This window comes from Cebus imitator, unplaced genomic scaffold, assembly GCF_001604975.1.
Source record: "Cebus imitator isolate Cc_AM_T3 unplaced genomic scaffold, Cebus_imitator-1.0 Scaffold90, whole genome shotgun sequence".
Classification (NCBI taxonomy): Eukaryota; Metazoa; Chordata; class Mammalia; order Primates; family Cebidae; genus Cebus; species Cebus imitator.
The window spans coordinates 4,347,368-4,363,815 of record NW_016107405.1 but is presented as its reverse complement, the minus strand read 5'-3'; the positions used below and the strand labels follow the sequence as shown (position 1 = coordinate 4,363,815).

Here is a 16,448-nt window from a genome sequence, read left to right as displayed (position 1 = left end):
AAAAAAAAAAAAAAAAAAAAAAAAAACATGGCAGGTAAGTGCAATCAGTATAAATCATAGTTTCCTGGCTACAAAAACTACATATTCTTTGGATTAAAAGCAAACAGGTGGCTTGGCTTTTATGTCCAACCCAGAAATCATCTATAGAAGTAAAAAGTGTATAGTCCAGGAACAGTGGCTCCCACGCCTGTAATCCCAGCACTAAGGGAAGCCGAGGTGAGCAGATCATCTGAGGTCAGGAGTTCAAGACCAGCCTGGCCAACATGGTGAAACCCTATCTCTTACTAGAAATACAAAAATTAGCTGGTGTGGTGGTATGCGCCTGTAATCCCAGCTATTAGGGAGGCTGAGGCAGGAAAATTGTTCCAAATAAAAAAAGTAGAAGTAAAAAGTGTGGATACTGTTATACCACATGTGATACTAAAATATTCAAGGCCACAGATGGAAGTCACCAGCTTACAAAGAGAATACTGAGAGGTAGTAGGATACATAAAAAAATAGAGAAATGCAATAAAGGAAATGCCACCTCTGTTTAAATCAGAAAAGAGTAAATGCATAGGCATTAAAACGGCAGCTCTACATACTACACTGCATTTCTCTTTGTCAGGAAGAATTCATTGTGTATGATTACAAAGGTCAGTGAATAAGATGAGGCAATAAATGTAGGGCCTTGGTATCAGGGCAAATTTCATTTCCTTTTCATTTTACACATGAGGGAAAAAAGGAGCATAGAACCAGAAATGGTCATCTTTCCATTCACTACACTAACTTTTAAGTTTTTGGCACAAATGGAATAGAGACATGAAGTTTAATTAGATCTAAGCTTCCAAATAAATGATTTCACATTTGAAAAGCTACGGAAAGACAAAATTCTTTACTATTTAACAAATAAAATGCTTAAAGCAAGTTTAAAAGTTGAGGCAGAAAAAAAAATTGATTTAAAAATGGCAAAAAAAATTTAAAATCTCTTGGTTTCCTTTACAGTTTTTTTTTTTTTTGCCTTTTATTTTTTTTCAAAATGCATTTTACAGTAGAAATGCAGACCACTTTGGATAGCTATGGCTCAATACTGCTGGATGCCCTCCTCCTAAGACATCATCTTCTTACATTCTACTGAACAGAAAACCATCCCTTCTACTGGCATGAACTTCTGCCCAATGAGGCATTTGCTGCAGCAGGAGCACAGAAAGCACTCTGTGGATGCATGCCAGCTGAAATTGTTATACGTCACCCGCTGCACTTCTGGGTCGATGGCATTGTGGCATCCTTGACACACCTATTAAGAAATAAGAGAAGAGGATAAGAGATCAAGCTGTAATGGTAACATTTTCATCTTAGGACAAACTGAACACATTTCTTTAGATAATAAATTAAAACTTAGAATGACAACCTCAGAAATACATGATGTGGGGTGGCCTTCTAGCTAACCTTTTTGGCCAACTGTTAATGGAGGTCAGTATGTTGAGCAGCCTGAGAAATAACAGATGAAGGCCAACCAGGTGATTTGATGCATGTAAGAAAACTTCATGGCATTCAAGACAGAAAAGTCTTGATGGCAAGTTCCAAAGCTGTTTGCTTAGTTTTGATATATTTTATTAGATTGCACATTTGTAATGACACAGTTTATGAGATGATTTTTCCTTGTTCATTAAAGGTTTGAAGTGTTAATTTTACCTGTCTTACCTATGACATGAGATTATTAACACCACTAATTTCTAGACAGTAGTAAATTAAAATCATGTTCAAAGTAATTAAGGACTCAATTAAAAATACTGACAGTGTTTGAGAATAATGAATTTGTACTAAAAATATAATGTAGTTAATTGGCTTCTAATTCTGTCATAAGATCAGTCATAATTTATGTGTAATCTAATATTGTACAACATTCTTACAATCCCTGTGCCATTCAGTATGTGTTATGGATGAATATATATATGACATATAAACACATATACACATACACAAACATACATACATTTACACCACAAAATTTTCTTATTCAAACATGTATATGAGGAAAGTGAATAACCTATGTTATAACAGAAAACCAGTTTGGACCTCTAAAACACTGGATAGTCATGCCTTCTTGTGTATACAGGTTCTGAATAAATATGACTATCTTAGAGTTTTTAAATATTTCCTGACAAGTGAAGAAGCTAACAAGACTGTCTGGTATTAATAGTGACTAATCTTAAGCACTCGTGGTCTCTTAATGTGATTGTCAGGAATTCTAAGGGATAAGGGGCAGGAGCAGGTGGGTGGAGGTCATTTAGCTTGAGCCTTCTTACTTTAAAAGACTTCAAAATATGGCTGCTACTCACTGGGTAATTGGTTTAGGCAGTGAAGTGAGGCCTGGTTATATATGTCCATTTGAGACCTGCGTATTTTTTTAGTTACATTGCTTCTGATTGCAGAGATTACAGCTCTGTAATCTATAAATTAGGTCAACCCCATCTTCCCTGAGATACAAGGAAAATACTTTCTTTGTATAATCAATACAGTATTCCTGAATACAACAAAAATGAATGTCACAATTACAAGCACATTTCTATTGTGCAGCTGCACCATGCAAGCAATTGCTTTTTGTATATATTTATTTTTATAGCTTTATAATTCATTTAGAATGTTATTTTATTGTTTTCTACATTACGTATTAATCTTTCCATTTTAAAATTTATGATCAACATATAATTATACATATTTATGGGTGTACTATGTGATGTTTCAATACATGTATACATAGTGTAATGATCAAAACAGGGTAATTAGGATATTCCTCTCAAACATGATTTCCTTGTGATAAGAACATTCAATCTTTTAATATTTCTTGTTTGTATAAGAAGTATTTTAAATGTGTTTTTGTAAAATACTGTGTGTTTTATTCCTTTGCTTTTAGACCATGATCTATCTTCTTTTTCTCAGACTGTAATAGTATTTGTGGACCTTTTTATAATTGCCCAAAATACATATTTTCAGTTGCAATTTACAAAAAAGAGATAACAAATGTTTGATTACACATGAAATTAAGAAGATTCTTTAGGTAAAAAAGTAATTAGTACACATAAATGTTATAGAGAATTAAGGTTTGTGGTTTCATAAAATTTCATTTTACTAATAATTTGATTACCATTCATTCAAATTCTGGCATGTAATCACAGGTCAAATCTACTGATCCCTAATTCTTAAAAATCTAAAATTGGCCCAGGCTGTGCCAAGGGCCTGGGGACTGCAGAACCCTTCAAGCAGGTGATGTGCTTCACCACTTCCTGCCTGCCGTTTGATTTTCCTGTGTTCCTAAACCTTTACTATTTCAAAGAATTATTATTTCCTTTAATCCCTCTGTTTTTCTTTGTATATAAGAACGTAAAAGAGCTAATTATACCTGTTGTAATGACCTCCCTGGCAGGAAAGGATATTCTGGGAAATCTGATGGATGTGAATTCTGGGAGTAACCATGGAGCTCCAGCGACCACACAGAGACAAAGTAGGTGTACTTCCCATTTTTTTCCTTCCAGGTAATTTATTATTTTTTTTCAGAAAGGTTGTTTGGAGTTGAACACTTGATTTCAGGTCTAAAAACAATTTGTTTTTTTTTTTTTCTTTATCTTTTTTAAGATTAAAAAATCTAAGTAGTTCAATGCCCTGAACTAAATAATCTTCTCCAAATTTTATATAATGCAGCATGCTGCGTGGGTAGCTCTCTGCTGGTAGCTGGAATTTGTTCAGACAATGGATAGGTATGCTCATTTTAATATTAAGCAAAGGCCATTGATATAACCTATTGAGAAAATAAACCTAAAAGAAATGATGCTATGTTATAAAATGAAATAATTTGAAAATTCTTTTAATTAAAAAAATCATATCTCTGGGTATTCCCTGTCATTGATTAGAAACAATGTAATACAGAAAAGCTTGCAACAGCTTTTTTTTAAAAAAAAAAAAAAAAAAAAAAGCAGTTTCACCTGTTTCAGTTTATTTTTATTGAGCACCTACTATGTTGTCCTTGTGTTGGGAACAGAACAGAAAAGGTAGATTAAAAAAAAAAAATCACAGCCCTGATAAGAGTTACATTCTAGTCCTTCAGACTAAGGTCAGACAGCAGACAAAAAACGTATACATTATAATACCCTTAGTCTGTAGAAAAACTGTTGGAATAATATTCGTTGAAGCAGTTTTTAGTTAAATAACGTGTCCGGCTACATGATGATTTAACATCTTGTTCCCCAGGTAAAAGGAAGGCCCATGGTAGCCCCAAAGCAAATGAGAAATATTAAGAACACAAGTTAGTCACTCAAACATTTTCTAAGTGCAGACACCGAAGATAAAGAAATAATAAGTCACACTCTGCCCTCCAGCTGCTTACAGTCTAGTGAAGGAGACAGATGAATGAAATTCTCTCACACACACACCATTGGGAACACAGAGAGCCTAGAGACAAAGGTGGAGTTTGGGTATAGGGAATCAGGAAAGATGTTCTGAAAAAAAGTTAAACCTAAACTGAGTCTAAAGCAATAAATGTGCAGGCACAGTCGGGTAAAACAGGGAAAAGTAGGGTGTATTAGAAAAACTATTAAGAGTGAGCAAAAGACAAAGAATAGTGTGTGAATTAGAAACTGCTGGTTAACATGTGGAAATGTATGATTTGGGCTGGACAAATCGTAGATGTGACAGGATAGGCACAAAGGGGCCAGATCTATTAAAAGCTTAGTAATTTGCATTTTAGGAAGATCATTTTCTATCATTATGGTGGGTAGCTTTTGAGCAAGATGAATGAAAATGGAGGAATGAAATTTGAGGCCACTGCAATAGTCAAAATGACAAAAAATAAAGGTCTGAAGTCGAATGGTTGTAATTATGAGAATGTGAAATACATTGATGAGGCACAATTGATAGAAAATGAATAACTGTATCTAGAAAGGCTGAAAATTGGCAGAGACATCAAAACGTTATCCTGTCTTCACAGTACCACATTCTTAGAACCAGATAAACTATATGTAATTTTATTCCTTAGCCAGGAGTCTCTTTCACTGAACAGCTCAATGGATCATTAACTAGTATCTGTTTTGCTACATATAAAGAAGTAAAAGTATATTTGAATACTCTTGGGGCTTACACACTTTACCATCTATGGTCAGCCTTTTACCCTTTATCTACATTACTATCACTTGGCCATTATGCAATAGCAGTTCTGCATAAGTGGAGTAAATGCAAGAAAAAAATATACTCTCACAAGGGAATGTCTGGCCCACACAAAAATCTAAATATGCAGGTTAAAATTTGTTATGCCAAATCAATTCAATAAGGGTTTAAGAAATAAGCATCTTACAATCTCCAGGTAGCAAAAACAAAAGTCCAGTGGGTGGGCCAGTAACATGAACAGAAACTATCAATCATATTCCAATAGAGCTAAAGAGTATCGATAACCCCTAGACACCTTTATTGAAATGGAATTTGATCACTAACTATGAGAATAAAACAATCACATTCCCATTAAGAATTTTTTTAAGTGAGGATTTTATTATTAAGCAGTACCTATAATTGGTACTGTAAACTCCACAGGTAGAAATCTTGAGGTGGCTCATAGTATATGTACTGGTTTTGAATTGCCTTGATTTTAACACCCTGTGGTAGGAATCATTTGCTTTCTACTTAGGAGGAGTGCTTTCTGTTTCCCATCTGTAAGAGGATTTAAGAAAAGCATAAACTCAAGTCCTAAAGCAAGCTGAGGCAACCATATCCTTAGAACACCTCTCACCACAGCGTGATTCTTCACATAGCAGGGCTTGCACACGGGCTTGTCATTGACCATCACGTATATTTCCCCAGCTAGGATGCTGTCACAGTCAAAGCAGCAGAAGTGTTTCAGGTGCCAATTCTGGTTTTCTGCCTGGGTATACTCATTGCTGAATATCAGCTAGGAAGAAAATTAAAGATGGTTTTTTAAAAACATAATAAGAGATATAGGTCAATAACAACATACTTTCTCAGGGTCTGAAGTTTGATAACCTAAAGCTTGAACTTACGCTATCACTTAGTTTCATCTAATCAATCTTTTACATTTATAGTCTTTCATTTGTCAACCCCATTAACACAGACACTCAGAATGAATGATATCAAAAGTTTCTTTTTTAAAACTTCTTTTGATGTAAACAGATCAATTGCTGTTTGGTTACTTCTTGTTGCCTTCTAGGTAAAGGGACTATATGAGGGTCTAACAGGGCACCAGCAGGCAGGTAGTCCCATAGAACATACCTCGTCACAGCCAGCACATCGGGGTTTCTCGCTGTCACAGTAATGTCTGCCACAGTATAGCTTCTCATTCTTCCAGAAATAAATCATGTCAACCAGGAGTTCCTGGCAGACGCTGCAGACAAAACAGGCTGGGTGCCACAGTTTATCGTAGCCGGCCCTTTCGGCATAGATGGCAGGGTCGCCTTCCTTCATACTCAGTTTGCAACAATAGCAGGACTGAAAGGGAAGCCATCCAGAACAAGCTCGTCATTAGAAGACTGCCATTTCTTATCATTGGCTACAGTAGAAATTCAGAGAAACAACTTTGAAGAGATATAATTTCTCCTGAAGTTGCAAATTTGTTGATGTAGACAATAAAGTATTAATTCTTCTGTGAAACAGAATCTCAGCTTTCGCCAGACTGTTCAAATCTATTCATTCACCCTATGTGTAATAGGATATTGTTTCCTAAATTAAAAGTCGCTTATGGAAAAAGGATAATAGTAATTTTCAGCTCAATTTTAAGTAGATTCTCTAAAAAGATTACCTTGGAGCTTATTAGTGCTCTTTTTTTGCAACTCAGCTTTACTGGTGCTAACTGGAGCTATAAGGGATATATTACAGCGGGTTTAGTTCTTACGTCTCTGTGTCATAATTCCTCCTACCTTCAAGTCATTAGCAAAATACTTCAATTTTTCCCTTTAGAAGAGACTTAAAAAAAAGCTTCACTATACAGCCACATAAATTTAAGTTTGAATTTTAGGCATATTCTCACAAGCAAAACTGAAGTAACCTAAGCATATATTCTTATTTATAGGTAGAGATAAGCAATTAACTCCAAGGTTATGTTTAGAAACAGACTCTAGAATAATATGCAATCTTTGATCAGCATGCCAATACCAACTACTATCTGTACATAAAACTCACAATTGGCCAGTGCAGTGGCTCACTCCTGTAATACCAACACTTTGGGAGGCTGAGGTGGGCAGAACACAAGGTCAGGAGATCGAGACCATCCTGGCTCCTGGCTAACATGGTGAAACCCCATCTCTATTAAAAACATAAAAAATTCCCTGCATGGTGGCACACACCTATAGTCCCAGCTACTTGGGAGGCTGAGGCAGGAGAATACTTGAACCCGGAAGCAGAGGCTGCAGTGAGGCAAGATCACACCACTGCACTCTAGCCTGCGTGACAGAGTGAGACTCCATCTCAAAACAGAAACAAAACTCTCACAATTATCCTTGACAATAGATACACAGAAAATTCGGATTTAGAAGTTTCAAACATGATGACCCTCTATGGGAAGTCTAAACTGAATCTTAATTCCATTTATTTCTCACACCTATTCCCTTTTGGAAACTCAGAGGAATGGTCCCCAGAAAAGTTCAAAGAAAGGGAAAAAAAAAAAAACCCTGTAAAATATACAAATCGGGCCAACAGTGTGACCACTCTACTTACATATTGAGTACTTTTGTGCTCAGCAGATTTGTCCTCCATGGCCCCTGCTGCTGGTGGGGTGCTTCTATCCCCTCCAGGGATGTACATTTGTTTGGGGCCTTGGGCATCCATCTCACAGGGAAGTTTGACATCTCCTACTCCCAGAGCCTCACTCTTATATTTCTTCACAAACTGCTCCATCTCCTTCACCTCTCTGGGAGACAACTCATGGCACTTTGAAGGGTCCTGATCATGTGCAGGGAGCTGCTTTGCCAGCTGCTTCTTCCGGTACTGTGCCCCCTCTGAGCCCGCCACTGGCTGCTTTTCCTTAGGTAGCATCTGCATGTACTGCCTGGCCTGAACCACAAGGAGGCCAATGTTAACTGGGAGAAGGATTGGCCATTAGGCAGTATGACATGTTATAACACACATCAGAAGCAAGTTACTTAAGAAAGAAGTGGGTTCCATCCAATAACAGCAACTCAGCCTCACAGCATATTCACAAGTTAAAGCTCAAAAATGGTATACTGAATAGATTTAGTTGGGCAAAAAGTGACACTATTTCTCCATGAAATTATACATTTTTTCAGTTTGTAAGATCTGGGTTACTACTGTTTACTTAAGGTAAATAAACAAATGTACAATTGAAAAAGAACACAAACTTTTAGGCAGACATGTTTGGAATGGTCTATAGGACCAGGAGCATTTTTATCACATAAAAAATGATACCACAAAATTCACTTTAATGATTTAACTAACTTTAAAAGATTTGCAAATGTTTCATCTAGTTGTTATAAAACTGAGATCTTTTTGGTCTAATACAGTATTAATAAAGGAAATAAAAAAAATAAAAATAGATAAAGTTGAATATTTTTTTCAGGTCTACACGGACAAAAATTCTTACCATCTTAAGAGAAATCCTCTCAAGAGTAAGCTAGAAGAATTACTAGATTGATATAAGCCATGTGATTTACATCTAATTATTAAGAATGTTAGACTACTCCCTCAAAAAGGTAAACATAGCTAGGGAGTTGGAAAAAAATTTATAAAGTATCCTAGTCTTATATTCAAAAGACTAGAATGGGAATCAGAAGTCAAAGTAATGAGAACCCCAGAAGAATAACAGATCTGGAATGTGTGGAGTTGATCAGGTCACCAAAGAAACTGCCCCAAATAAACAGTCCAGGAACTTCAATAAGGGAACTCTCTGTCCCGATATTATTTACCAATGCCTGATTGTGGACAGGAGGAGCCCACTCATAGGTAACTGTATTGATGGAGACATTCTTCTTGGCAGCAACTGGATTGGTCAATATCATAACATTGCGTTTATACATGGGAATTCCATCTGACTTTAGTTTTGCAATCAGGGTTGTATACTTGGTGTCTTCAAAAAGTTTTCCCACTTTTCGATCCTCTTCATTGCTCAAGAGGACATCATGCTCTTCTTGGCCACATTTGCAGTTACGACATATTTTTCTATGATTTTGAAAATAAGTAGAAAATGATTATACCTAATTGATATTTATGGTGATACATTTATAGTTCATAAAATAAAGCATATTCTATATCGTGGTATGCAAACGCAAGTCCTTTTTTAGGAGGGAGAATAATTATCTATAAATTTAAGCAAGAAGGAAACAAAAACACAACTTTGCTTGATAAGGCTTTTAAAAGTTAGGTTGTAAAAACTGACAAGTGGGACCCAATTAAACTAAAAAGCTTCTGCGAAGTAAAGGAAACTGGCAACAGGGCAAACAGACAACCTACAGAATGGAAGAAAATATTTACAAACCCTGCATCCAACAAAGGTCTAATATTTAGAATCGATAAGGAACAATTCAACAAGCAAAAAAATAAAACATTAAAAATGGGCAAAGGATATGAATAGACACTTCTCAAAAGAAGACGTACATATGGCCAACAAATATATGAAAACATGCTCAATATCACAAATCATTAAGGAATGCAAATCAAAACCATTATGAGATGCCATCTCCTATCAGTCAGAATAGCTATTACTAAAAAGTCAAAAAATAACAGATGTTGCAGAGAAAAGGGAATGCTTATACACTGTTGATGAGGATGTAAATTAGTTTAGCCACTGTGGAAAGCAGTTTGGAGATTTCTCAAAGAACTTAGCACTCAACCCATTCAACCCAGGAACCCCAGAGGAAAATGCATTATTCTACCAAAAAGACAGTGCCCTCCTATGTTTATCACAGTACTATTCACAAAAGATGTGGTGGAATCATCCTAGACGGACATCAATGGTAGACTGGATAAAGAAACTCTGATACATATTTGCCATGGAATACTATGCAGACATACAAAAGAATGAAATCATGTCCTTTGAAACAAAATGGATGCAGCTGGAAGCCATTATCTTAAGGGAATTAATACAGGAACAGAAAACCAAATACCACATATTCTCACTTGTAGGTGGGAGCTAAATATTGAGTATACATGGACACAAAGATGGGAATGATAGACACTTGGGATTATTAGAGTGAGAAAGATGAGAGGGAGCAAGGTTTGAAAAGCTAACTATCAGGTACTATGGTCACTACCTAGGTGATGGAATCATTTGTACCCCAAACCTCAGTAACATGCAATTTCCCCATGTAAAAAAAACCTGCACTGCACATGTACATCTGAACCTAAAATGGAAGTTGAAAGAAAAAGGAAAGCAACAGAATTATCAGCCTACAGAGTCACTAATAATGTGTTTTTGGAAATTACTAATTTTGTGATTTAGATGGTACCATAAGGTTTCAACTTAATTTTCAAAGTAACTATTTTAACAAATTCAGTGTGTTTTGTAAACTAAACATGCATCTGCATTTCTGATATGATCATGAGAAGCAATTATTCATTTGATTATCAAACCTAACCAAGATTGTTTCAATTATTACACTGAAAGAATTGTTGATGGCCCCAATAATAGACATCTTCAATTGTACCATTAAAAAAAAAAAAAAAAGACTGATTTAAAAGTGTACACTTAAAGGGACATGTCTGAGTGTAACCCCATCTGATATTCCTTATGCTGTCACCAAAAAGCAATTAAATAAAATAGAGAAAAGGAAATAAACCCACAAAAATTATATGCAAGTTTTCTTAGAGAAGAGGCTTCATATTTTATTGCATGTTAACATTTTATAGCCATTATCCAAGGGTTTTTGTTTGTTTAGTGAGAGATAGGGAAACTTTTCCCATCAAAGACTATGATCCTAGATTTAGGTTTACAGCCTTTCTCATTTTTTCTCAAATTATTTTGCTGTCCATTTTCTTCCCTTTGTTTTTTCTTTCTCTTTCCTTCTCTTATTTCTTCAAACACTTACTGCCACCTGCCATGTTCTCTCTGCCATCATGGTGTTTCTTCTAGTTTAAGGACAACATCGTCCTCTTCACTCTGGTCTGGCACACAGACATTCATTTATTTATGCAACATGCATGAGTGCCCATGTGCCAATCAATGTATTTAACACTAGGACATAGAGCTAAAAAAAAAAAAAAATGGGCCTAGTCTCTTACTTCTAGAACTTACAGTCTGGTGGGAAACAGACATTAAACAATCACATACACACGCGTGCGTACACAAACACACACAATTTCATTTGTGATAGGAAAGTAGGGTAGAGCGTGCCTTGAAAGGGTGTAATTTTGATTTCAAACTAGTGAAGAAAGGACTCCATAAGAAGGTGACGTTTAGGTTGAGATCTGGACAATGTATAAAACATAGGTGTAAACTGTGTATGTGGGTTTCATTATCTGGGAAGGAGAAAGGAAGGGAAAGAAAAATCTCTAGTTAGTATCTGGGTATAAAGAGAAGTACCTACAGTGGTCCTGAATTAGAAAATAAATTGTCCCCTTAGGTCTCATAACCAGGGCAGGTTGGTATGACAGTAGTGAGATGAGTAAATGGGACAGTGACAAGGCTGGAGAGGTAGGGAGGCAGGAAGTCATGCAGGGACTCATAGAACACATTAGGAAATTTGGCCTTCATCATAAGGGCAATCAGGAGCCAGCAAAGGATTTTTGGTAATGGAATAACATGATCATATCTGTAATTTTAAATATTACAGTATCTGCCATGTGGTAAATGGATTAGAGGCAAAACAGAACTGGAAACAGGGAGACAGGTTAACATGTTAATTATGCATCCAGTTTACAATGGCATGGTTCTAAATCAGGATACTGCCACTACTTCACAAATGAAATTTACATCTTGGAGGGTTATTGTTGTGGTCCAGGTGAAATATGTTATGGCTTGGATCAGAGTATCCAACAGTGGAGATGAAAAGAAAGGAGGAAATTTGAGGTCTCCTTGGACAAAAACGGACTTTGTGGTGTATTTGGATATAGTGACGGTAAAGGGAAGGCTCAGTGATACCATTTGGCTGTGACCTCACACAAATATCATCTTGAATTGTAGTTTCCATAATCCCCATGTGTCATGGGAGGGATGTGGTAGGAGATAACTGAATCGTGAGGGCTGTTACCCTCATGCTGTTCTCATGATAGTGAGTTCTCACGATATCTCATAGTTTTATAAGCGAATTTTTTCCCCTTTTGCTCAGCACTTCTCCTTGCTGCCACAATGTGAACAGCATGTTTGCTTCCCCTTCTGCCATGTTTGTAAGTTTCCTGAGGCCTCCCCAGCCATGCTGAATTGTCAGTCAATTAAATCTCTTTCTTTATAAATTATCCAGTCTCAGATATGTCTTTATTAGCACTGTGAGAATGGACTAATAAATACAATAAATTGGTACTGCAAAGAGTGGGGATACCTGAAAATGTGGAAGCGACTTTGGAACTGGGTAACAGGCAGAGATTGAAACATTCTGGAGGGCTAAGACGACAGGTCCATGTGGGAAAGTTTGGAACTTCCTAGAGACTTTTTGAATGGCTTTTACCAAAATACTGACAGTGATATGTGTAAGGTCTTTTAGACTGACAGCATCATGGATGCCATGGTGCCCCCTCCCCTCACCCCCCATCATGACCTGCATGTACACCTCTGGATGGCCTCCCGGAATTAGAAAATCTGAAGTAACTGGAAGACTATGAAAAAAGGAAGGATGATCAACCCCTGAGGCACCTAACTTGAGACATTCTTCTATTGTTCCATATTCCAGCCTCATTTGACAAGGCAATTGGACTTTGTAATCGACCTTGGTCAACCTGTGACTCCAGACCCTATGACCCCCTCCCAGTTTCCAAAATATGCCCTATACTATAACTTCTGTAACTTTCCACTGCCAACCCCAAACCTATAAAACCAACTCCTATCCCACCACCCTCCTCTGACTCTCTTTTTGGACTCAGCCTGCCTGCATTTGGTGAATAAACAGCCATGTTGCTCACACAAAGCCTGTTTGGGGGTCTCTTCAGTCAGAGTGCATATTTTAACATTTGGTGCTAGAAAACCAGGACCAGGGTATTCCTCTGGGGAGACCAGCCCCTGTCCTCACTCCCCCTCTAGGAAAAGACTCACCTTTTGAGACCTCAACACAATAGACCAGCAGCTCACACTTAGCATGCTCAAAAGCTCTCTCCCCACCTTCAGATTGAGTAGGCAGACTCTCTCTTCCTCTTTCTCTCTCTTTTCCTTCAGAGAAGAGGAGACAAGTCTCTCCCTCTTTCTCTCTTTTCTTTTAAATCTTTCTCCTTCCAGTACAGACAAAGACGACACTCTGTATCCATGTAGAGACAGAAGAGACAAGTCTCTCCCTCTCGCTCAAAGACTCAGGCATCAGTCACGGACTCAGGAAGACAGTCTTCCCTTCGTGTCTGGTCAACAGCAGGGATGCCTGCCTTGATCATTCACTCATGTTACAGCCAGGAATCATCAGGGATGCCTACTGAAAACCCTGGTAGCTGCTCGCTCCTTCTAGTCTCTACTCCTTTCCTTAAAACTTATCTCCTTATTCCACCCTCTATTCTCAGTCTTCACCTCTAGTCTGAATCCCAAAAACCTAAAACCTCTTCAACTGTCACCTAATATGAAACCTAAACATCTTTTTTTTTTTTTTCCTGTGACATGGCCTGGCCCCAATATAAATTAGACAATGGTTCTAAATGGCCAGAAAATGGCACTTTCGATTTTTCTATTCTGTTAGACCTAAACAATTTTTCTCAACAAATGGGCAAATGGTCTAAGGTACCTGACATCCAGGCATTTTTTTTTAACACTCCATTCCCTCCCTAATCTCTGCTCTCAATGCAACCTTTCCCAAATTTTTCTTCTATCCCTTCCATCTGCCCCTCCTGCCTCTGCCGGTGACCCAGAATCCTCCTTGTCCACTGACCCTTCCAACCTTTCTCCTCCTTGCCTGTCTGAACCAGACCCTAATCCAGGCCCTAACCTCCCCCTGCCCCCCCCCCTCAAATCCACCTCCTTATGCCCCTTCTGTCACCTCCCCACCTCATACTTAGCCGGGTTTACAGTTTAGATCTGTGGCTAACTCCTCAGCCCTTGCCCAACATTTCCCCCTTTGAGAGGTGGCTGCAGCCGAAGGCACAGTTAGGGTGCACATTCCATTCCTTTCTCTTTATTCAACCTTCCCAAAATCAGCCAACGGTTAGGCTCCTTTTCATCAGATCCTACTAAATATATACAAGAGTTCTAATACTTAACCTAGTCCTATAATCTCACCTGGAGTGACTTGTCATCTTCTCTTACCCATGAAGAATGCTTAATGTGCATTTTATCACCCAATCAGCCCGACATTAAAAAAGCTACAGAAATTAAAATCTGGCCCTCAAACCCCACAACAGGGATTAATCAATCTCACCTTCAAGGTGTTGAATAATAGGGAAAAAGCTGCCCTGAGGCAGTGCATCTCAGAACTACAGATGCTTGCCTCTGCCACAAGACAAACCCCAGCCACACTACCGCAGCCACACCACCGGCTCACAAAGACTTCAAAGCACCCAGACTGCAGCGTCCAGCCGCCCCCTCCTGGACCTTACTTCAAGTATCAGAAACCTGGCCACTTGGCCAAGGAATGCCCGCAGTCCGGATTCCTCCTAAGCCCTGCACTGACTGGGGGGGCCCTCATGGAAAGTGGGACTGTCTGACTCACGTCACTGCTCCCAGAGTTCCTGGAGCTCCCACCCAAAGCTCTGGGACTGAATCCTTTCCAGATCTCCTTAGCTTAGTGGCTGACTGACACTGTCTGAACATCTTACAGAGTCCCCGTGGACTGTCACATGGACGCTGAGCTGTGGTAACTCTTGCGGTGGAGGGTAAGTCCACCCGCTTCTTAATCAACATGGGGGCCACTCATTCCAGGCTGCCTTCTTTTCAAGGACTTGTCTCCTTGGCCTCCATAACTGTGGTGGGAATTGATGGTAACGTTCCAGGCCTCTCAAAACTCCCCAAGTCTGACCTCAATTTAGCCAGCACTCCTTTCCACATTCTTTTCTAATCATCCCTGCTTGTCCAGTTCCCGTTAGGCTGAGATATCCTAGCAAAATTGTCTGCCTCCTTACCTATTCCTGGGCAACAGCCACACCTCATTGCCACCCTCTTCCCTCAATCCCTACCTCCCTCAATAGCTCCCCTTATGTCCCTCTACCTTAACCATAGTGTGCAGGACACCACCTCCCCATCCCTTGCTACAAGTCAGTAACCCCTCCTCATCCCATTAAAACCTAACCACCCTTATCCTGCCCAATGCCAGTACCCCATCCTAGCACAAGACTTAAAAGGCCTAAAGCCTGTTATTACTTGCTTACTGCAACATGGCCTTTTAATTCCTATAAACTCTCCTTACAATTCCCCCTATCCTAGCTGTCCCCAAACTAGACAAATTTTACAGACTAGTCCAAGACCTCTGCCTCATCAATTAGATTGTACTTCCCACCCACCTGGTTGTACCATACCCTCCTATCTTCCATACGCCCTCTGCCCCAACTCACTATTCTGTTCTTGACCTCAAAAATACTTTTTTCTTAAGCCCAAATTTCTTCTCCATCTGATATAATCCTTCACAAGCATACACATGCACTCCTTGCCAACTGTATCCAGTTAATTTCCCAAACCCCAGCCCCATCCACTAAACAAGCTTCTCTCCTTCCTAGGCATTGTAGGATACTTTTACCTCTGTATACCAGGTTTTGCCCCCCTAACCAAACCACTTTATCAACTTACAAAAGGAAACTTAGCTGACCCCATAGAACAAAAATCCTTCCCCCATTCTTCCTTCTGTTTTCTAAAAAAGGCCTTAGAGATTGCTTCTACTTTAGCACTCCCCAACTCCTCTCAACGCTTCCCTTTCTACATAGCAGAAATAAAAGGCTTGTGTTGTTGGAATTCTTCCACAGGAGCCAAGCCCACAGCCTATAGCCTTTTTATCCAAACAACTTAACCTCACAGTCCTGGACTAGCCCTCACGCCTATGTGCGGTAGCAGCTGCTGCCCTGATACTCTTAGAATCCCTCAAAATCACAGGCTATGCCCCACTTACCCTCTATAGCTTTTACAGCCTTCAAAGTTGAGTTTCCTCTTCACATCTCATGCACTTACTTTCAGCCCCTCACCTTCTCCAGCTTTAAGCACTCTTTATTGAAACCCCATAGTAACCATTGCTCCTGGACCTGACCTCAGCCCAGCCTCTCACTTAATACCCAACACAAAACCAGAACCCCATGACTGTACCTCCATATAGTATCCTCCCATTTCCCCATATTTCTCTTTTTTCCTATACCAGACCCAGACCACACAAGGTTTATCAATGGCAGTTCCTCCAAGCCCAGTCAGCTGGCAC

The 16,448-nt window shown here is 38.8% G+C and overlaps 1 protein-coding gene across 2 annotated transcripts in view; it reads right to left on the bottom strand.

Annotated features, from left to right (window-relative positions):
• Positions 1-911: 911 nt before the first annotated feature.
• Positions 912-16,448, bottom strand: part of TES (testin LIM domain protein) — a 53,969-nt gene continuing 38,432 nt past the window's right edge. For both annotated transcript variants that reach the window (XM_017535052.2, XM_017535053.2), the window contains exons 3-7: positions 8,898-9,150; positions 7,693-8,028; positions 6,253-6,468; positions 5,756-5,914; positions 912-1,276 (exon numbers count right to left, since the gene is read on the bottom strand). In XM_017535052.2, coding sequence (XP_017390541.1) covers positions 1,088-1,276; positions 5,756-5,914; positions 6,253-6,468; positions 7,693-8,028; positions 8,898-9,150 — 1,153 coding nt within the window. In that variant the 3' untranslated portion in view covers positions 912-1,087. The remainder of the gene's footprint in view (positions 1,277-5,755; positions 5,915-6,252; positions 6,469-7,692; positions 8,029-8,897; positions 9,151-16,448) is intronic.